Source organism: Macaca fascicularis, chromosome 8 (assembly GCF_037993035.2).
Source record: "Macaca fascicularis isolate 582-1 chromosome 8, T2T-MFA8v1.1".
NCBI lineage: Eukaryota > Metazoa > Chordata > Mammalia > Primates > Cercopithecidae > Macaca > Macaca fascicularis.
This window is the reverse complement of record NC_088382.1, coordinates 32,064,473-32,088,014: the sequence shown is the minus strand read 5'-3', so window position 1 is coordinate 32,088,014 and position 23,542 is coordinate 32,064,473. Positions and strand designations below refer to the sequence as shown.

At 39.9% G+C, this 23,542-nt stretch overlaps 2 protein-coding genes across 52 annotated transcripts in view; one reads left to right on the top strand and one right to left on the bottom strand.

Moving 5' to 3' along the window:
- Positions 1-12,312, bottom strand: part of HMBOX1 (homeobox containing 1) — a 164,431-nt gene extending 152,119 nt beyond the window's left edge. For 30 of the 49 annotated variants that reach the window (XR_012417171.1, XR_012417177.1, XR_012417173.1 and 27 more), the window contains exon 1: positions 12,029-12,312. The gene's annotated coding sequence lies outside the window, so the exon portion shown is untranslated. Of the gene's footprint in view, positions 1-11,221; positions 11,623-12,028 lie in introns of those variants that run through there. The other 19 variants (XR_012417172.1, XR_012417174.1, XR_012417176.1 and 16 more) reach the window with 1 other exon arrangement.
- Positions 12,313-12,717: 405 nt separating this feature from the next.
- INTS9 (integrator complex subunit 9) overlaps positions 12,718-23,542 on the top strand; it is a 128,110-nt gene continuing 117,285 nt past the window's right edge. For all 3 annotated transcript variants that reach the window (XM_045399006.2, XM_005562965.4, XM_005562966.5), the window contains exon 1: positions 12,718-12,822. In XM_045399006.2, coding sequence (XP_045254941.1) covers positions 12,814-12,822 — 9 coding nt within the window. In that variant the 5' untranslated portion in view covers positions 12,718-12,813. The remainder of the gene's footprint in view (positions 12,823-23,542) is intronic.

Sequence of the window (23,542 nt, the reverse complement as noted above, 5' to 3'; positions counted from 1 at the left end):
TTGGCTAAATAAGTGGAAGTTAACAAATGAACTGTGAAAATGAAGGGGGGATGGGAAAGAACGTCATTTCTCTGATCCAGTACCCTCAGTACTAGACAGATTGCTGTGTCTAAGTTCTTGACAAGTATTATTGGCTGTAGAATGCTGGCACCAGTGGCAGGGGTACCAGAAATTTTAGGTTCATTATCTTCTGAGGATAAATTCAGTCCCCTCACCCCTGCCCCCTCCCAGGGGCAAGTCAGTAGAAAATTCAAGGATCTTACACTTCAACCAGGAATCCAATTCATATACACAACATGAAAACTAAACTATTTTAAATGTCACATACCTTACAAATAAATACAAAAAGTTACAATAATGATTGAGTATGTAAATACAGCTTATATGTGGAGTAAATGACTAGTCTAAGTGTGTCGAGGTTCACTGGGACATGTCTCTTCGACAGAAGGATTTAACTGGGTTTTAAGTATAAGGTTTTAACTAGTAAGATAAGGATATACAAATATATTAAGTGGGTAGGGTAGCAAATACCAAGAAACAAAGACTGAAAATATACAGCAGGAGGAAAGGTAATTTATTTGAATGCAATGTAGAAAATATCTTCTGGAATAAGAAAATAAGACATGGAAAAGGGAGGAAAGGAAATGTCAGCAAACCCATTACAAAGCACGGGGACTAAAATTTGGCATATGGCACAATTTGAACTAAGGTATAGTAACCTCTTAAATGACTTGATGAAAAGTTCGATAAAAATTATTCTAAGAGTGCTGTGCACCATGGAATAGAGTAGGGAAGTGGCAGGAAGGTCAGTATTACTTCTGCAGTCATCTTAACAAGAAGTAATGAGGATGGCAATTACAGACAATAAAGGAAGAGAATAATCTAAGCGATGTTATGGGGTGACAGAATCAGCAGATCACTGACAAATCAGATGAGAGGAGAAGGGAAAAAAGAACAAAAAGAAAAGTACTAAAGGGAGATTTAAAGCCTTTAATTCTAGGAACTTCAAGACCAGCGGTAATTTTAACAAGAGAGAAAAGAATGATGGAAGAAAGACTTGTATAGAAAGAATTTTAAGGGGAAATATTATATCTAATGCAGCTAAGAGCTACAAAAGGAAAACTGAGAAGAAAATAAATAATGCGCAAAGACAAAATAAATTAGCCAGAAAGAGATTATTTACAACAAATGAGAATTCTAAAGATTAAGGAGGGGGGTAAGTATTACCTTGGAAAAAGAAGAACAGGACAACTAATAATAAGATAAGGTGTAACAACCACTACTCTAAGCACTTAGCAAATGATGCCTCATATACTCACAAGAATCCTATTAGTAAATGAATAAATACTATTATTTATCTATGCCCAGTTTACAGATGAGACACATAGAGGTTTACACAAAATTACAGGGTTAAGTAGTGGAGATCAGATTTGCACCTAGACAATACAGCTCCAAAGTTCATGTTTTCAACCAGCTCAATATCGTAAGAGTAATTAAGGCTCCAAAAAGAATGACAGACCTTAAAAAAAAAAAGGTGAGAAATTTAATTCGTGAGGGCAAAGGTTCAAGAGATGGCTGATATTCCAAAGTATATAAATTAAAAAACAAACAAACAAACAAAAAACTTGCTTACTAGATCCAGAAAATTAGAATAAAGGAGGACTTAATGATGAAAGGTGGGAATAAAAAAAGACTGTCTTCTTAAGAGTTCATATATAAAAACACAGAGTTTAAGAAAATGAGCTGCCGGGCGCGGTGGCTCACGCCTGTAATCCCAGCACTTTGGGAGGCCGAGGCGGGCAGATCACAAGGTCAGGAGATCGAGACCACGGTGAAACCCCATCTCTACTAAAAATACAAAAAATTAGCCGGGCGCGGTGGCGGGCGCCTGTAGTCCCAGCTACTCAGGAGGCTGAGGCAGGAGAATGGCGTGAACCCGGGAGGCAGAGTTTGCAGTGAGCCGAGATTGCGCCACTGCACTCCAGCCTGGGCGACAGAGTGAGACTCCATCTCAAAAGAAAAAAAAAAAAAGAAAAGGAAAATGAGCTGATGCCATAACCATAAAAACTAGATGTTTAGGGCATAATACTATTAAGTACGACATCTAGAAAAATAATCATACTTACCCAAAATATAGCCCATGTCACGATTTACTGACATAAGCAATCAGAGAGGATGGACATAGTGTTTAATATGAGGCAGGCACATATCAGGAAAGAAACACTCCCAATTATAAACAGATATTTGAGACTTCCACAGAACAAAGCACATAATAGGTTCTAAGTAGGTATTATGCTGTCTATGCACTTTCCAAGCATTCTGAGGACTCTACCAATTAGAATTACTTGATATACTTATGAAGGATATATATTCCTAGGCCCATCTCAGATTTTAGGAATCTTGGGGTAGAGCTCAGGAAACAATTTTTTTTTTTTGAGACGGAGTCTTGCTCTGTAGCCCAGGCTGGAGTGCAGTGGCGCAATTTCGGCTCACTGCAACCTCCGCCTCCCAGGTCCCAGTTCAAGCAATTTTCCTGCCTTAGCCTCCTGAGTAGCTGGGATCACAGGCGTGCGCCACCATGCCCAGCTAATTTTTTTGTATTTTTAGTAGAGATGGGGTTTCACCATGTTGGCCAAGCTGGTCTTGAACTCCTGATCTCATTATCTGCCCCACTCAGCCTCCCAAAGCGCTGGGATTACAGGCATGAGCCACCGCGCCCAGCCAGAAACTAAAATATTAATACTTTTTCCAGGCAATTCTTCAGCACAAAAGTTGAGATCACTGTTTCCTTCTGTTGTAGCCTAAGTGCTTAGAACTCTGTGACTCCCCATCTATTTATCTCCTGTGGATCTGCAATGTGACTCCAATCTTCTAGGTTCCTTAGTTGCCTACCCTTGACTTGTACTTATTTCTAAAAATCTTGGCCCTGATTTGGTAATATAATAAAGACTTAGCTTTGGAAATTTTAGCTCTGAAGTCCATATAAACTCCAATACTGACATAGGAATAAAAAGGTCCAGTTCCTTTCCCTGAACTCATGGAGCTTTTGTTAAATATCACATATGCTGTTGACTGGACATTGGACTGACCCAATATGTCAATTCTCTTGTTGCCAGATCTGCAGAGAACAAGATGCTCACTACTACAGACTCAACTATTTGAATTCCTGCTTATTGCCTCTAAAGTAAGAAGGCACAAATTGTCTTGTTAGGGATGAATGACATTTGCTAAGAGAATAGCTGTCACTATATAGATAGAGGGTACCTATGAGAATGTTCCAGTTCCTAGAATAGTGATGAAATGAGTTCTCCTAAGATGTCTCTAGATCTTAACGATGGGACAAAAGAATGTCTGCTTGATATGAATAAGAGCTTCTTTATTCAATAAGGGATAGTCTTTGATAGCAACAATGAGGATCCTGATACATGGCTTCTAGATGCTTTCATGCTTAGTAGGTCAGTGATCCAAATTGTAGAGATAGTACATTCATGTATCCAGGGCTACCTCTCATTCTCCTTCCTTAATCCTACCTAGTTCTTACAGTCCTACTTTGTCATCTTTCTGGTTTGCCTGAAGTGACTAGAATAAAAAGCCAATATTAAATTATAGGAGTCTTTTTGCTATTTCCAACAAACTGATCCTTGCAGAAAAGGATTAAATCCAACTTACCTTTGTATCCCACAAAGTACCTCATCATGCACTGCTAGACTTGACATGTTTAACTGAGTGCCTTGTTCAACCCCAACAAGAAAACCCTCCTCATATAAAGCATCTAAAAGCTTAAGCCTCACACAAAAGGTGCTTTCCACCCTACCTCCCACCAAGGTCATGGGATAAGGACAGGCATTTAAGTCACGGTGGTCATGCAATGCATTCCAATTTCTCTCTTCCCAACTGAACTAAAAGAAACATACTGTCACCAACAGGTAAACTTTAGTTGAAAGAACAGTTCAAGTCAATACCATGGCAAATCAAATCCACTTTCCAGTCAGAACTTTGGAGAAGCAGAGACTATGAAAAACCAGGGCAAGACAAACAGAACTGGAAGGAAGACATGAGAAAGGGAGATGAAGCAGACATGGAAGGAGATGCTGAGACAAGAAACCATTTAACACCAGAGAGCTTGAGAGACTAGCTTCTCAGATTCCTAACAGTTCTCCCATTCACACAAGGTCTAGTCACTCTTCTTCAACCCAAAACAACTGAATCCCTACAACAGCCTGTCCTTGAAGCCAAATGATCCCTAATTAAAGCATTATTTTTTAGAAGGTACACCAAGACAAATAAAAAGCTAGAAACATAAATCCAAGGAGGAAAAAATAATTCTACCAGGAAAAAACTGAAATCACAGGTAGCCAAAAAGCTTTATAAATATGAATCTTATTTATCAGGAAGTGCCATCAATATTTATATTGATGTATTCCTACTAATGAAACAAATGAAACTTTAACTGGTCTTTTTTCAATGGAAATTATCACAGTATTGACATATGGAAAATTGTCTCAAATCCAGAGAAGACAAAAATCAGGTGCTCTACCTTTGTGAATACATTTGAAAATATTTTGTTAGCCTGTTCAAAACAGACTTCTGTTGTTGTCTATAATAATCGATAGTATATTGGATTAACAGCCTCATCTTTTTAAGACAGGCTTTATAATCATATGGCTGATTAAGGGGCAGCAAAGTATAACCAACCGTGTAACTATCCTTTAACTTGTACCTAACAAAAATAGTAACTATAACCTCCCTTTTTATTCTGTAAAGATCCTTTTTCTGAAAATATCTTTGAATTAACTTTCTTTAAAGCTAGTTCCCTTGCAATAAGTACAAAATAAAACTATGACATATGCTGACAATCAATTAATCTGACAAGTTTGCATTAACACTGTCAAAACCAAACTAATGTCAAAATAGCTATAATTTTGGTTATCTAACACAGATTCTAACATATCGTCTCTAGCAAGAAACATATCATGTAAGCCTTGAATTCATTAAAATTTAAATCTTTTTTTTTTTTTTTTTTTTTTTTTGAGACAGAGTCTTGCTCTGTCACCCAGGCTGGAGCGCAGTGGCACGAACTGGGCTCACTGCAACCTCCACCTCCCGGGTTCAAGTGATTCTCCTGCCTCAGCCTCCTGAATAGCTGGGAGTACAGGTGCATGCCACCACACCCAGCTATATTTTTGTATTTTTAGTAGAGACAGGGTTTCACCATGTTGGTCAGACTGGTCTCAACTCCTGACCTCATGATCCGCCCAACTCGGCCTCCCAAAGTGCTGGGATTACAGGCCTGAGCCACCAAACCCAGCCTCATTTAAATCTTACACATTTGTGGACAATTTCAAAGTTATCGTTAACTTTTACCAGAAAATTTTAATGGGTCCTAATATTATAATTCCTCATTAAAAAAAAAAAAAAAAACTAGCCGACCTGGCGCGGTGGCTCACACCTGTAATCCCAGCACTTTGGGAGGCTGAGGCGGGCGGATCACCTGAGACAGAAGTTCGAGACCAGCCTGAGCAACATGGAGAAACCCCATCTCTACTAAAAATACAATACTGGGCATGGTGGTGCAGGATCCCAGCTACTCAGGAAGGCTGAGGCAGAAGAATCGCTTGAACCTAGGTGGCAGAGATTGCGGTGAGCTGAGATCACGCCATTTTACTCCAGCCTAGGCAACAAAGAGCGAAACTCCATCTCAAAAAAAAAAAAACAAAAACAAAAACAAACTAGCCAATATTTAGATTCTTATAACAAAAAAAATTGGTATGCTTGCAATGTCAGTTCATCTAAATAATAAACTTTTAAAAGAAAGTTTAATTGGAATTTTTCATAAAAACTTTCAGGATGTGCCAATGCAACACTTAATGACAGAGATACATTCTGAGAAATGCACCATTAGGCAATTTCATTGTTGTGTGAACACCATAGAGGGTACTCACACAAGCCTAAGTGGTGTAGCCTATTGCTCCTAGGCTACAAACCTGTACAGCATTTACCGTATTAAACACTGTAGGCAACTGTAACACACTGGAAAGTATCTGTGTTTCTAAACCTTGGAAAAAGTACAGTTAAAATATGATATAATCTTATGGGACCACTGTCATATATTCAGTCCGTTTTTGACTGAAACATCATTATGTACTATATGACTGTATTACATAAGGCAAAAGAACGAAATTACTGATCCAATAATTGGTATCTTTCTCCTTAGCTATATTGACAAAACAACAGAACTTATGAAGAAGAGGAGAATCATTCAACCTTTGCAGTAACAGTTCTGTACCTTGATTTTGGTGGTTGTTATGCAATCTACACACTTGTGATAAAATGGCATAGAACTATACACACACATTGTACGGACGTCAATTTCCTGGTTTTAATATTGTATTAAAGTTATGTAGGATGTAACCAATAGGGGAAACTGGGTAAAACGTACAGTGCCCTCTCTACTATTTTTGCAGCTTCCTGTAAACTATAATATGCCAAAAGCATCCTAAGGACTTGCCAGCACTTCAAGAGCTCACAATAATCCTATGAAGTAGCTACTATTTTTATCCCCAGTCTATTGATGGGAAAGCTGAGGTACAGACATTTTAAATGATTTGCCCAAGGTCACATAGCTAGTAACTGGCAAAGTCAGGATTTGGACACAGGTGGTATGACTCTAAATTTTTGATTTCTGTGAAAGTCTGAGGAGCCGCTAAAGGATCACAGGCAAAGTGTGGCTGACAATCAAATTCACATTTTATTTTGGCAAGATACTCCAATAGGAGTTTAGAATGACTAATGAAAAAAACTTCAAACAAGATTAGTTAAGATACTGATGCAATAAACCAGAAATGATGAAGGCGTGAAATAAGAGAACAGTAATAGAAAGAAATGTATACAAAACATGAAACCAACTTGACTTCACGACTGAAGAGAGAGAACTTAATCCAATTTCAAGGCTTGAGTGACTATACCCAAGCCAAGAGTTTCATGTTTTAACAATACTATTACATTATCAAAATCTTTTTTTTTTTTTTTTTTTGAGACTGAGTCTCACTCTGTCGCCGAGGCTGGAGTGCAGTGGCGCAATCTCAGCTCACTACAACCTCCACCTCCCAGGTTCAAGCGATTTTCCTGCCTCAGCCTCCCGAGTAGCTGGGATTACAGGCATGCACCACCACACCCAGCTAATTTTTGTCTTTTTAGTAGAGACAAGGTTTTGCCATGTTTGCCAGGCTGGTCTCGAATTCCTGACCTCAGGTGATCCGCCCGCCTCGGCCTCCCAAAGTGCTGGGATGACAGGTGTGAGCCACCATGCCCAGCCTAAATTATTAAAATCTTAAATCAGTTCAGTCTTAAGTCATCCCTGTTTCAGCAGTAACCACAGCATTTCACTTTCTTGCTATAAAAATTGTGACTAGATACAAATTAAAGTTACTGCCACTTGGCAACTCTACACTATTTAATATGTATACAGTAATGAGGCTACTAATATTTTCAATACACCACATGTGGACCATCTCTGGACATAAGATAAACAAAGCAGCAGCCAGAGAGTATATTCAGCATGTGGAATTTAGTAAACATTTTTTATCACAATCCACACTCTAAGAAAAACCTAGTGCCCTTTGACTGAGTTAGAATCATTTTACCACTTAACAGGAAGGAGTCTAGTGCCACCCATTTTAAGGGCGAAAAAGTTAAAATAATTGATCACTTCAAAGCTAAAATCAGACTATTGTTACCTTTTTTTTTTTGTAAATGTTAAAAAAAAAACACTATAGCCTAAGAAGCTGTCAAATATTGCATTAAGATTATAATAGCCACTGGAAAAACTTAATGTAACTCCAACCTTATTATCACTATGAGGGTAAAAACCATGCTAAAGCCAGGGCCCTTCCAGGAGCTAAATGCTCTTGGAAAGTGTCCAAAACAATGTTATAGTAAATTTCCAACTTGTTTCATCTAAGGTCAAGGAAAACAAATTATCTAAAGCACTGGATTATATTTGAATACACTGCAACTAAAAGTTTTACATCAAATAATCCCATGGAAAAATCTTTACTCTGTACCTATCATGGGCCCTAAATTCAGTAAGGGCAATGTGGGGGAATAGCTGCACCTAGGAATCCATGCTACGTGTTACTTAGTAGTATTTTGAGAAAACTTTCAATATCGATAGCTTCCATTTTGAGAGAACTATATTTTAACAAAATCTGTGAAAATAATGGCTTGGAATGACACTGAAAATCTCCTTAGCTTCTATAATGTGGACAACATGTGCTGGTTACTCTTTGGTTTCTAGTGTCACTCAAAGTTCAAGGTCTCCTGCTATTTGTGGCTCAGATTCTTTCTTATGGGAGGCATGTCTGATAGATATATACCAATTTCATAAATAAACAAACATAAAGGTATTTTATGTGTGAGTGCATGTGTGGGTGTACATATATAACACTCTAGACAAGCCATGCTTTTCACTCACAACAGTATTTTAATAAATTACAGTTCTACTAAAGTGAGAAGTAAAAGCCAACCGTTAACAGAAAAATCTAGCCAAAGAATAGCAAAGTGAGCTACAAAATTAATTCCAGAAGCCAAAGAACTAAATAATGCAGGTTCACAAAACAAACAAAACCAACACATTTTCAATGAGCACTATTCGGTTTATCTATAAATGTTCATGTATTTAAAAAGTTGAGTAGTACGTCAACTTTCACTTATGACAACATTCTACATAAATACCTAATTCCCAAGAGAAATAATTCAGGTTTAAAGAGCTGTATACAAAAATAAGAGAAGAGCTACAATGAAAAGAACAGAAGCAAATTACATGGTAGCTGCCTGAAACACTAAATGTGGGATGTACTGAATACAGTGTACAGGAGACTCAAAATGCACATATTAAGCCTAAATATTCCCAATGTATTCAATATCTATGAAACAAACAATAGAATTTCAATCAACACTTGCCACAAAAATTGCCATAAGCTGGTTGCTTCTATTTTTTAAATGATGTAACAATGACAGATTTGTTGCCACATATTTTGTAACTTACCAACACTGAGCTATTAAGTTTCTATTAGCAATGTTTTAACTGAGGATTTGGGCTAGAAGACTGAAATCTGTTCATACAGCAGTGAAAACGAAGCCTCACTAAAGGCATTCAACTTCCAGCTAAAGGCTCCTTTCCTTGATAGATATTTGTGATCATAAATAGTGTTCACTAAATGCAGTACACTAAACTAGCAACAGATTAGTTAAAAGTAGCTTAGATTTTCAACTTCCCATAATACAAGCAACATCTTTAGAAGCAATCACATTAAAATAAATGTGTCTTTCACAGTTACGCGATGAAATTTTAAGCTGGACAAGCACCAATGCCCTGGTTTTCTACTTTATTCATAAACCATATGACTCCCACATGCTGAGAACGTTTTATGCTTTAACCTGCAGTAAAGGCTTTACATCATTTTAATGCCCAGTACTTAAAATGCAACGGAATCACCCCCAATGAATGCTAGAAATATATTTGGTTTACACGTGATGATTTTGATCCCACTAGTAGTCAGAAAAAGTTTAATGAACGCTTTTCCCAGTAAATAACTTTGTACTTCCATGGACAAAACAAAAAGAAATTTTGAGGTAAGGGTGGATGGAAGAGAAAATACTCATGCTTTTCCAATTCAAAATATTAACAAACATGTAGGTTTTTTACTTCTAAAATAACTATTAAACATTTTTTAAAACCTCCATGACTATAATAATATGCTTCAGAAAAATAAAACAAAACACTCCGTTAAGTAGTTATGTAGGATTTTTCTCCAGCTTTTGCAAAGTAGTGTTTCAAGTTAAGACACAAGCTTAAAACAAATGATTCTGAAAATCCTGGTCTATCACAAACTAATGGCTTAGTTTGGAATCAACATATTGTATATTCTACATCTGAAGATTTAGAAACCACAGTTTTTTTCTATTCAGGTCAATTGAAGTATACATGCTACCTCATTCTTTCAGTCCCCCTTATCTGTGTGAATGACCAAGAGCAAAAATTTCAAATAAATGGTTAGAGGACATACCATAAAATTATACACTATCAATGTGGTTTTCAGTTATCATAGAATCTAAAGGTCCCTTACTGATGATAGGTGGCAGATTCAAGAATTGATAAGTTTGGGGAATATATTCAACTCTCAACAGTTGAAATAGAAATTATGCCAATTTCTTTATTTTAAAAATCCGTTACACTAAAAAAATTGTCACATAAGAATTATTGAAGAACTTAACAAGGAAGTACAAAATATGTGATCTTAAATTCTTCTAGTGTGTTATTAAATATTAAAAACTGTGAGAAATATGTTGCAATCCTTTTCTTTTTAACTCTAATTGAAATTTGAAAAAAATTTAGAATTCAAATTTCCCAACTTTGACTTAGAAACATAATTCAACTAGATCAAGCAACTTAATTGTACAATTTTAAAATAAGTTTAATGCAAAGCACTGCAATCCTGATGTGATAATTACCTGCAGCATAAATGCAAAATAATAAATGCATTTAATGATGCATTTTATGGTAAAACCACAAAAAGCACAACCATATTAGCACAAACTAAACAAAAAGACACAGGCGGTATTACGTCCATCAGAATGAGAAATGTCGTACTAAGCCAAGAAAGAAAGGAAGGACTTAAGGAAGGAAGGAGGGAGGATAGGAAGGAAGGAAGAGGGAAGGAAGGAAGAGGGAAGCCAGAGGTTTCTATACCTGCAGGATCCCAGAGAAATGAGCTAGTCACATCACTCTACCCTATATGATACATGGGTGATTTTTTTTAAGCTTCAGTGTAAATAAAAGCAGTAATCACTTTATACCATTCAACTTTACACAGTGTTATCTTTAATGCCAACTGCATTCTTCCCTTTACTCACCCAATGCTTCTTCACTGTTCCATTCCACCAGCCTTCAGGCAAATGCAAGACAGAACAGGGTGGAGTAGAAGAAAAATACAAGCAGCGCCTTTCCGCGCACCCCCTCTCCCGCAAATAATTTCCAACAGTTCTTCCTACTACGAAAATAAGTCGCCCTATCTCAAGATACACAGCAGACATTCCGTCTCTTTAGTAGACATACACAGACGCGTACACAATCCAGCACTCCCGACCCCCACCCCAGGCCCCCCCGAATCTTCAGCAATTATTCATCTAATTCACACGAAGACAAGATACCTCTACCTACTGTTTCGGGGTGAAGGTGGGTGGAGGACGCCTTTCAAAGTAGCCCCAATAGTGTAACCAAAACACGGTTCCGGAATAAAATATTAAGAAACACTTTTCCTTTCCCACCTATCTACCGACTTAAGGATGCAAAAAACCCATCTCCACATCACACCATCTCTACAGTTCTCGTGGCTGGAGTTTGGGGTGGAGATTCGTCCAGGGGAGGGGGCGGAGGCGAGTGGCGGAGTGTGAGCGGGCGACGGGACACGAGCGAGTTGCTAAGCCCGGCTGCCCCGCACCACGTCGCCAGCCCAAATGCCCAGCACCAGGACCTCACGCCCGCCCCTCAGCCCAGGCCCAGAGCGAGCGAGGACTCGCGCTGTCTAACTTCTCATCTACAGACACCGCTCCAAAACAAGCAGAGCACACAAGTACACGTCACACAGTTTAAACACACTTCCACACCCCAAACAAACCAACACACCTGCAAATCACCTCACAGTTTCTCGAACTCCACACCAGAGACCCCACCTCCAGGATTCAAACCTTCCGCTCATAGTAGAGGAAACCAGAAGAGTTGGGGGGCAGTCGACGCCTTTCCAGGACCGGCCCCCACGAACTGCCCCACCCCACAGCCCGCGTCTGGATCACCCACTCGGAAGCCCCCTGCTTCCTCCCTCCTCTCAATCCGGCCGCTAACGAGACCCATCCCCAGCGTCCGCTCACTTCCTCCCCAAAACCCCTCCAAAAAAAATTGTTTTAAATGAAGAGAAAGAAGTGAGGAAAGAGACTTGAGGTTGTCCGGCTTCAAAACCGCTCGACTCACCTCAGAATCCTCGCTGAGTTCTCTCCGCCCGGCAGAGCCCCCTCCCCAACGTCCCAGTACGAAGGGCTGAGGTAGGGAGGAGGGAAAACGGGAGGGGGAGGGGTGTCTTCCGCGTGGGGTGCCCGTCGGGAGGGGACTGGGGAGGGGTTGAGGCCGACGCAGGAAGAGGAGAAGGGGGAGGGGAGGCCCCTATCTCCCAGTCTCCCCCTGAAAAACCTCCCTTGTCTCAATCACATCAGACTGACTGTCTTTGTCTGGCTGACAACCGCCATATTGATATCAACAGCCCCGCTCCCACCTGCTGCCGCCCGGCGTCCCTGGGAGTTGTAGTTCCTGCCTCCCCCGAGTAAAAGCGCGGAGCCCGGCGCCTAGAGGCCCAAGAGAACTACAACTCCCGGCAAGCCCCGTGCCCATCCGCCTTCCCTTTGGGAGGAGGGGAAAGGGGACCCGGAGCCGTCGGGACTACACATCCCAGAACACCATGGGCTCCAGGCGCGTAATGGGGACATGATATCATGCTGGGGTGGAGAGGGCGGCGGGGATGAATTTGAGCTGACGGAAGGAGGCGTCCGCAGAGGAAACGGAGGAAAAGGAAAGGCGACCACAGTTCCCATGGTGCCTGGAGGGGAGACTACATTTCCTATGATTCCCCTGGAAGGGACGTGAGAATGAAAGACTGCAAGTCCCGCGATGCTCTGGGCTGGCAGGTGGCGGAGATTGCACCGGAAGACGCTTCCTGCGTTTGAGGAGTTCAGTGACTGCTATTGAACCACCAAAAGTCCATTATGAAACTGGTGAGTCTTCGCTCCTAGGTCAGAGGGCAAAGTTGATGCTATATCCTTTTGGACCTCTTTTTTTCCTACTTTGGGCAGGGAATCGTCACACAGGAGGGGTAGCAATTAAGTAGCTGGAAAGTGGAGTGGGCTAAAGAAAGCTGCTTTTTGTTGTTAAGAAGGCTTGAATTCCCTCTCCCGCCCCCCTATCCCTCCCAGGAGGTCTTCTTTCACTCGTTGGTGGGTCTTTTTGTTCAGACAAGACGTTGACTCGGTCACAGTCCTTCCCCTATGAACTCTGTGGGCTCTGTTAACCAGGTTTGGACGTCCTGGCTCCCACGTTAGGGTTATAATAGGCTGTTAACAACCCCTTTCCATTCGACTGGCGCTTGAGTAGCCTGTCTCCCTACTGTTGTTGAAACTTTGGCTAGATTTAAGCAGACAGTAAAAAAAACATTCGGCAGAACGTAATCACTTATTAAATATCCTGTTGTATAGACTCCTCACTGCCCTTGGTATTCAGGACGAGGTCAGAGTGTGGAGAAGTTGAGTCTTAAACCCTAACTGGGATTTAGATGGGGAGAGAAGTGTTATATGGTATTCCATTCTAAGACTGTAGGGACTGCATGAGCCAAGTCTGGATGAAGTGTGCCGGTATACCTGAAGTCTTAACATCACACAACTCAAGCACCTGGCTCATAGAGACTTCTCAAACCTTTGATTTGAGCCATTTGACTCATTGTGCATACAGGTCTGACTAGTTTATTCCAACTCGATTCAATTAGTAATAACATAGTGTAGAAAGGCAGGTGTGAAACTCTCTTTATCAACCTTTTAAAATCCATATTCGTGCAGCCAAGTTACTGTCAAGCTTTACTTGAGGCAGGAGAATCGCTTGAACCCGGGAGGCGGAGGTTGCAGTAAGCAAAAAAAAAAAAAAAAAAAAAAAAAAGTTTATTTTACCATTTATATAATTATCTGAATATGCTTTTCCAAACCACACAACCCACCTACCCTCATCTTGATAATCATTGTGTTACAGGCATATACTCTGCAAAGCCAGCTGTTTTCTGCGTAGTCAAAGTGTTAAAAGTGGATTCAATTCTGAAATTGTCTCCATGTAAAGATGTTTATGTAAGAGGAAGGATGCGGGTCACTAAACCTTGAGAATAGCAATTTACTCCTGGGTCAGTGTGCTATACATTTAAGAATGCAGAATTAAAAGTCATAGCAGTTGCCCTACAGAAGCGTGCAACCTAAGAAGAAGATGAAAAGTAAACCAAAGTTATTATTTATTTATTTAAAGACAGGCTCTGGCTCTGTGGGGCCCAGACTGGAGTGCAGTGGCGCGATCTCAGCTCACTGCAACCTCCACCTTTTGGGCTTAAGCGATCCTCTCGTCTCGGTCTCCACATGTAGCTGGCAATACAGGCACGCACCACCACACCCTGCTGATTTTTTTGTAGAGATGGGATTTCAACATGTTGCCCAGGCTGTCTCAAACTCCTAGGTTCAAGGAATCTGCCCACCTCGGCCTCCCAAAGTGCTGGGATTACAGGCATGAGCCACCGTGCCTGGTCCGAAATTATAATTCACTGTGTTCAAGGTAAAATAGAGGCGTGTTCAGGGTTTTGGGAACTGAGAGAAGATTGGGGAGGTCAGGGACAGCTTCCTGGAAAGGTGACTGACTCTTGAGCTGATAAGAAGGATAAGTAAGCCAGGACCTTCCATGAAAGAAGTCAGCTTATAGGAGCAGAAGACCTTGGTAACTTATTGGCTAAAGCACAGACCCTGTGTTCTCAATAAAGAACAAATTATACTTGGTGTGTTCAGTTTAAGAAGGCAGGGAAGTGTGAAATAGTTTTTCCCATAACAACTCATTAGTGAGGGTATCAAAAAGCCAGAGTTGGCCGGGCGCGGTGGCTCAAGCCTGTAATCCCAGCACTTTGGGAGGCCGAGACGGGCGGATCACGAGGTCAGGAGATCGAGACCATCCTGGCTAACACGGTGAAACCCCGTCTCTACTAAAAAGATACAAAAAATTAGCCGGGCGAGGTGGCGGGCACCTGTAGTCCCAGCTACTCGGGAGGCTGAGGCAGGAGAATGGCGTGAACCCGGGAGGCGGAGCTTGCAGTGAGCTGAGATCCGGCCACTGCACTCCAGCCTGGGCGACAGAGCCAGACTCCGTCTCAAAAAAAAAAAAAAAAAAAAAAAAAAAAGCCAGAGTTTACTTTACGTATACTTTAGTTTGCTCATAAAATCCTGCTTAATTTATTTAGAAATAGGAAACCAGGGAATAGGAAAAAGTAAAAAAGTGGAAAATTATTTTTTCCATTAAGAACCAAAGATGCCTCAGAGGAAAAGGAAGTCTTCTACTGATACTCATACTCTCTCTTTACTTTGCAACTATGTATTACATACTAAAACTTATTTGGTAGTTGATAGATACATATAATTGAGAATTTCCATCAACATACCAAAAGCATTGTTGCTCAGTAAGTTAGGTTGATGCGTCATGCCTCCCAAATGGTGGTAATAAGTCCTCCCATGGCCTAAAAGTTTTAATTTTGTGTACTGCTTCAGGAATATGTGATAGGCTGTGTTTTAAGTTTATAATTATGAAACAAAAATACATAATTTTGTTTAACATTTTCTCATTTTTGAGATTGACTTTCCAGAGTACCCTTCCCACATACAATCTATGACCACCTCTTATTGATTCTACTTCCTAAATGAAACTTTCTTAAATAGATTCTGTTCCTCTCCAGTCCAACTAGAATACTGTCTTTGTAGTGGGCTCTTTTTGCTTGGAATTCAACAAGACCCCTTATCTGGTCTCCCTGTATTCAGTCTTAACCCTGTCAAATTCATTCTTTCCTCTGCATCCAGAAGTTGTTTTAATTGCAGAGTTCCATGAAACCCTCTTAGTATCTTCCTTTGCCCTTAGGATAACTTCCTACACTTAACTTGGTTGAATGTGTTCCATTGCCGGCCTCACTCTTTTTTGCCTGGCTAATTTCTTCATATATTTCAGATCTCTGTCTAAATAACACTTCGTCAGGGCCTCCTTGAATTAAATACCCCTGTCATATGTTTGATGGCATACTTCCTATATGTAGTACTAGTAATTATTGGACTGTGTCTGTCCTCCCCCATGTAGACTCTGTGTAAATAATTAGTAAATAATTTCTGAAGGTTTATCAAGGTTTATCATATTATCTATGAATACCCTTGAGAAAAGATTAAAGAATGAAATTAAAGAGATTACAATAAGGAGTAACAATTGAAGTAAAAAATGAATAATTGCTACCTTTTATAAAGCAATTATTGTATGCCAGGCAATGTGCTAAGTATTTGCTATATAGTCTCCCATTTAATCCTTTGATTCAGATGACAGTATTCCCATTTTACAGACAGAACAATGTGAGCTTCAGGGAGGTGAAGTAAGTGGCTTAAAGTTAGCACGGATTACAAATGATAGAGTCAAGATCTAAACCCAGGTTTCCCTGTTATTTAGTGAGGGTAGGAACTCTAGCACCCTGCATCATGCCTAGGTTATCTCTTAAAAAAAGGAAGGTAGAGTGCATACCCAAAATGTATTCAAGGCTATTTTTAAAAATTAGCTTTAAATGCAAGTGTGGTTCAATTAAGATCTTCAGGCCAGGTGCAATGGTTCATGACTGTAATCCTAGCACTTTGGGAAGCGGAGGCAGGCAGATGGCTTGAGATCAGGACGTTCTAGACCAGCCTGAGCAACATGGCAAAACCTATCTTTACAAAAGATACAAGAATTAGCTGAGCGTGGTGACATGTGCCTGTAGTCCCAGCTACCTGGGGGGCTGAGGCAGGAGGATCACTTGCGCCTAGGAGTTCGAGGCTGTAGTGAGCCGTGATGGCACCACTGCATTCCTGCCTGGGTGACAAAATGAGACCCTATCTCAAAAACAAAAAACAAAAACAAAAAAATATTTTTAAGGTTATTGGTTAAAAAAAATTTTTTTTTTAAGTTTGGAAACTTTCTTGATGAGCTAAAGGCCCCCATATCAGAGCATACCAATTTGATTTTGAAGTTAGTCTTTTTTATATTCCAAATTTAGTTCCTGCGATACCATTTATAATTCTCCAACTTTGCACATCACCCTCTTGGTGACTTTTCACACACCCACATGAAAACAATGGATGCCATTTTAATGTAATACTTGGGTATCTCCTTCTTAGATACCAACTCAGAGGATTTCAGTGGCCTTCCATATTTATAATATGCAATATTCAGGCAGCTTTATTTAACTGAAGAAAACTCGTTGGCATTTTCAGTTAACCAGAATCATTTTAGAAAGCAGAGGAAAATTAGAAATGTATCTTTTAAATTAGCGCATTTTAGAGCATGTTCTGTTATTCATATAGATTGAGCCTAATTGGGTACCCTGATGGCCAGTTCAGCTAGGGATAGAAACCTGAATTCACAAAGGCCCTTACCGAAAGACCATGGAACAAAAAATTCTGAGCACATCGACAGAAATTAAGTTTGAAACATCATGTCCAGCAACCCAGTCATTTAAATAGATGAAGATTCAAGCGAATAAAATAGTCCGAAGCAGTTCAAGAATGCAGCCTGTGTGTTGTACTTCCTACAGATACTACCTGAGATGGAGAGACTCTTCTGGCTTATTCAGTCAACAAAGATTTATTATGCAACCACAGTATACCCTTGGCATTCACAGTTTTAACGCTTTCCATTTTAACCATTACATTTGACCCCTGTGACATGGAATTATTTATAACTTTGCTGAGACACAAATTTGAATGTGACTTTAAGATTAATGATAATCCTTTGGGAGGGGCCTGAGTGCCTCAGAATCCATGGAGCTCTGCAGAAGCCGGCTTGTTAAAAGTCTTAAAAGAAGGTCATTTAAATGCTTGTTATACTAACTAAATTTGATGGAGAAAATTATATTCTGTAGTTGTGTTTACAAATTTTAAAACTTGAGAAAGCCACGAAATACATTCTTCAGTGGTCTTTGCTCCTTTGTTCAAAATGCTGTTTCATTTCTACTGGCTCAAACTTTTAACTTGCCATTTCTCCCGGGAAAACAGATGGAGCAAAGAAATGAATTCATGGACTGCTCCCAGTGGAAGACAAGTAAAACACTGAGTGCAATTGTAGATTATGTAGAAGATTGCTTGAAAGGGGCAAATCCTGCCCCAAGGTCAGTTTAAGAAATCATTAGAAAGGGGCGTGGTTAATCCTCACCTTGGATCTGTGAGTGTTGGATTCTTCCTCCAATTTACATGGTTGGAGAATCCTGTTGGCTTGCTAGGTTGTACATGAAAAACAGGAAATCTTGGGCTATAAATTACAAGCCCTCAACGTTTTACCAGTGCCTGATTCAACTATTGCAGTACAATTTGTTAAAATGTCAGCTTGACTTCACTGTCTTTTCTGTTTTTCTTTGCTGGTTGATAAGAGTGCCCTCCTGTGTCTTTAGGATGTAATGTCACTTCAAGCTTTTCAAAGGTCATATTTTATCATAACCTCAATAGGTTTTTTCCTTCATGATTTCCTCAAACTCTGAAAAGCTACGTGTGACATAAGGCTAAGTTACATACCTTGCTCAGTAATGCTCTGTGATAAAGATGGGTATTTTACTCTTAGGCATTTCTGAGTCCAAAATTGTTGTTCTGAAGATTAAATCTTTTATACTTAACAAGATAAAAAAATATACCGGGCCAAGCACAGTGGCTCACACCTGTAATCCCAGCACTTCAGGAAGCTGAGGAGGAGGATCACTTGAGCCCAGGAGTTCCAGACCAGCCTGGGCAGCATAGTGAGACCCTGTCTCTACAAAAAAAATTAAGAATTAGCTAGGCCTGGTGTATCATGCCCATAGTCCCAGTTACTCAGTAGGCTAAGGTGAGAGGTTTGCTTGAGCCTGGGGATTTGAGGTTACAATGAGCTGATTGCACCACTGCACTCTAGCCTGAGTGACAGAGCAAGCCCCTGTCTCAAAAAAAAAAAAAATACACTGATGACAGACTTTTGGTAATAATAGTTGAATTGAAAAAAAAAAAAAAAAATTCTGGCTTACCTATGGTCAATCAGCAAAGCCAGAAGACTGTTCTAATACAAGTATTACAGCATTACTGTTGCTATAACCACAGTAGCACATTTGTTTTGTGACTGGTTTGCTCTGAGTACTCAGATCCCTCTGGCATTTGCTCTGACGCTCAGCAATATTTAGTTAATAGTTCACAACGGCCCAGGTTGCAGCATGGCCACCAAGTCATTCCACATGGAAAATACACTCCTGGTTTGCTGAACACCAGCAGAGGTCCAGGCATAAACCAACCCTCAGATCTCCATCATTCATTTATTTACTCAACAAACCTGAACACCTCCTCTGTACCAGGCATTGCTCAAGATACTAAGCATATTGCAGTGAACAAAACAGATTTATCCCCAGCCTATATGGAATGTGAAGCCTCGTGGGTTTACTATCCAATTCAAACAGTATTACATTGAATGTCCTGATTAGAGATACCCTTGGGCACTGTCTCAAATATTTTTGTTACTTGTAATGGTCAAAACTATATTTAATTGTATCCAGTAATATGCTTTCTGAATATTTTAACAGATGAGGCCAAATTGCTCACTAGTTTTCCATTGTACAGGTAGTATATGAGAATGCATTTTCCCCACCCTTGCCAATGATACTGTTTCTTTACTTTCACTATTTGTGTTCCAAATGTAACTTTCTTCTTTGATCTATCCTCACATGCTCTCAGTCTACTATAGACTTCATCCATGTTTAGTAAAATGTCCCTAGAGTAGTGATTGCAGACGTGGGAAGATGTACCAGAAAGGGGAACACATTTCTTCAGATAAAAATATGGTGCCATAAGAATCTTCAAAAGGAAGCTTGTAAAAGATCTATGGTGTTGCTTTGAAAATGCCAGTGCTTAGATGTAGGAATTAAGATGATGGTACTATGGGATCAGACAGATTGGAGAGGCAGCTGGGGAAGTGTGGGTAGATAGCAGAGGAAATCCCTTATTCTCCCCACAATAGGGAAGGCCAGTGAGAGGAAGCCTGCAGTTGACACATCAGGCAGGACTAAGAAAGGGGTACATGCCAGAAATTTGCAGAGATCATAGGAAAAGGCAAAAGTAGGAACAGCAAGGACAGGAAGGGAAATAGAGAAGACCCTGTAAGAGCAAGGCGCTGGCTTGAAAGTCACAAGTTGCTCAGTGATCATGACTAGTAACTGTGTGGTGGGAACTTTACTGAGAGAAAAACAATGGGTTTAAATGGCTCCTGATTTACCATAAATTTGAAGGAAATGCCTCGAAGATTTAAAATGTTTAAATTTATTGAAAGCACATTTGAATGAACTTTAGCTCTCTCGAAGATAGGTAATCAGACAAATGATGTTCAAGAAAGCTATTCTTTAATAGGTATTGTAAAACTAACACCTTTTTTGGCCTTAGATTAGTTTATTTCTCATCACTCATGTTTATGAAGAGGTGGGGGAGGTGAATAATAAAATGTCTTGTATAATCCATTTCTCAGATTTATGGCTTAATCAGTCTCTTTTTCTAAATACAGTATTCCTACATTTTTCTATGCCGTTAATATGAAGGCAAGCATAATGAGATGTTCTAGCTTTATAAGTCTTCGTTCCTCTATTTTTTTCCAGCATGTGGAAATATGGGTAAAAAGCAGTAGTTTTAATATGTAAATGATATTATTATAGGTACCTTTTTTTACATGGTTTAAACAGCTTTTTTGAGGTATAATATGTAATATGTAAAATTCATGCATATAAAACAAAATTCATTGACTTTTAGTAAATTTCTTTTTTTTTTTTTTTTTTTTTTTTGAGGCGGAGTCTCACTCTGTAGCCCGGGCTGGAGTGCAGTGGCCGGATCTCAGCTCACTGCAAGCTCCGCCTCCCAGGTTTACGCCATTCTCCTGCCTCAGCCTCCCGAGTAGCTGGGACTACAGGCGCCCGCCACCTCGCCCGGCTAGTTTTTTGTATTTTTTTTTTAGTAGAGACGGGGTTTCACGGTGTTCGCCAGGATGGTCTCGATCTCCTGACCTCGTGATCCACCCGTCTCGGCCATGACTTTTAGTAAATTTCAGAGTTGTGCCTCATTCACCACAATCCAGATTTAGCGCATTTCCATCACTCCAAAAAGATCTCCGTTACTACCTCCAGGCCTCAGCAACCACGAATCTATTTAATTTCTGTCTCAGAAGATTTGCCCTTTCTCGTCATTTTATGTAAATTAACTCATTTGATATGGGGTGTTTTGTGGCTAAGACATCTTCTTTCATTTGGTGTAATGTTTCTGAAGTTCATTGATGTGGTAGCATATATCAGTTGTTTCTTTTTTCTTGCTGAATAATACTTTCCTCTATGGGTACTCTGCATTTTGTTTATTCCTGCACTAGATGATGGACATTTGAATTATTTCTGCTTTTTGGCTGTTATGACTGTGTAGACATAAGTTTTCCATTTCTAATTTATCCAGGTTTTCACTTCTTTTTCTTATAAGATTGTACTAGCTAGACCCTCCAGTACAATGTTGAATAGAGGTAATGCAAGCAGGCGTCGTTGATTTGTTCCTCATCTTAGGAAGAAAATATTCAGTTGTTCACTCCTAAATATGATGTGAACTGTAGGTTTTTCATAGATGCCCTGTGTCAGGCTGAGGATATTCCCTTCTATCCAGCTTGTTGAGTGTTTTTTATCATAAATGGGTCTTGGATTTTGTCAGATGCTTTTCCTTCATCTATCAAGGCAATCATGTGGTTTTTGCCTTTATATTAATATATTACTTTAATTGAATTTTGAATGTTAAGCCAGACTTGCATTCCTGGAATAAATTCCGCTTGATCATGATCTTTTGTATATGTTGCTGGATTTGGTTTGCTCACATTTTGTTGAGTATTTTTGTGTATGTATTCATGAAGGATATTGGTCTGTAGTTCTCTTGTGATATCTTTGTTTGGCTTTGGTATCAGGTAATATTGTTCTCACAGAATGCGTTGGAAAATGTTTCCTCCTCCTCTATCCCTCTATGTTCTGCAAGAGTGTATGAAGAATTAGTATTATTTCCTCTTTAATTTTTTTTTTTTTTGAGACTAAGTCTCACTCTGTCACCCAGGCCGGAGTGCAGTGGGCAGTCTTGGCTCACTGCAACCTCCACCTCCCAGGCTCAAGCGATTCTCCTGCCTCAGCCTCCGGGATAGCTGGTACTACAGGCACCTGCCACCATACCTGGCTAATTTTTTTATTTTTAATAGAGACAGGGTTTTTCCATGTTGATCAGGCTGGTCTCGAACTCCTGACCTCAAGTTACCTGGCCTCCTCGGGGCCCCCCAAAGTGCTGAGATTACAGGCATAAGCCACCATGCCCAGCCTTTAAATGTTTGATAGAATCTGTTAGTGAAGCCATGTAGGGTGGGCTCTTCTTCGGGGACGGTTTTTAATCAACTAATTCAATTTCTTAACTTCCATAGGTGTTTTCAGATTTTCTATTTGTGCATTACTTCTTTTTAAATTGTGGCAAAATACACACAACTGGGTCAAATTTATCGTTTAACCATTTTTAACTGAACAATTCCGTGGCATTAAGTACTTTCACTTTTTTTTTTCTTATTTATTCTTTTTGAGACAGAGTCTGGCTGTGTCATCCAAGCCGGAGTGCAGTGGTGCTCTTTCAGCTCACTGCAACCTCCACCTTCTGAGCTCAAGCCATCCCCCCACCTCAGCCTCCCAAGTAGCTGGGACTACAGGCACACGCCACCACACCCTCCAGCCCCTGACAAACCCCATTCCATTTACCATCTGTATGAATTCAACTACTCTAGGTACCTCATATAAGTGGAATCATGCAGTATTGTCCTTTTGTGTCTGGCTTGTTTCATTTAACATAATGATTCATACATTTTTGTAGCATGTATCAGAATGCCCTTTTTTTTTTTTTAAAGGCTAATATTTCATCGTTTGTGTATGCTACAAACAATGTGGTATTATTTTCTTTATCCATTTATCCCTTGATGGACACTTAGGTTGCATCTGCTCTTTGACTATTGGTAGTAATGGGTGTACAAATATCTGTTTAAGTCCTTGCCTTTGATTTTTGGGGTATATACCCAGAAGTGGAATCCCTGGATCAAATCACATGGTAAATCTGTGTTTAACTTTTGGAAGAACTAACATTGTTTTCCATAGTGGCTGCACCTTCACTGTTTTATATTCCCACCAGCAGTCCACAGGGGTTCTGATTTCTCCCCACATTCTTCCCATCTTGTTATTTTCTATTTTTTTTTTTTAATGATTGGTGTTCTGGTTTTTTAAAATAGTAGCCATTGTAATGGGTGTGAAGTGATATCTAGTGATTTTAATTTGTATGTCCCTAATGATTAGTTATGCTGAGTATTTTTTTTTTTTTTTGGTATATTTTTAGTTAGGTAATACGTGCACTTTTCTTCTTTTTTTTTTTTTTTTGAGATGAAGTCTTGCTCTTGTCCCCAGGCCGGAGTGCAGTGGCACAGTCTTGGCTCACTGCAACCTCCTGGGTTCAAGTGATTCTCCTGCGTCAGCCTCCCGAGTAGCTGGCAGTGCCTGCTACCACACCCGGCTAATTTTTGTATTCTTAGTAGAGACGGGGTTTCACCATGTTGGCCAGGCTGGTCTGGAACTCCTGATTTCAGGTGATCCACCTGCCTAGGCCT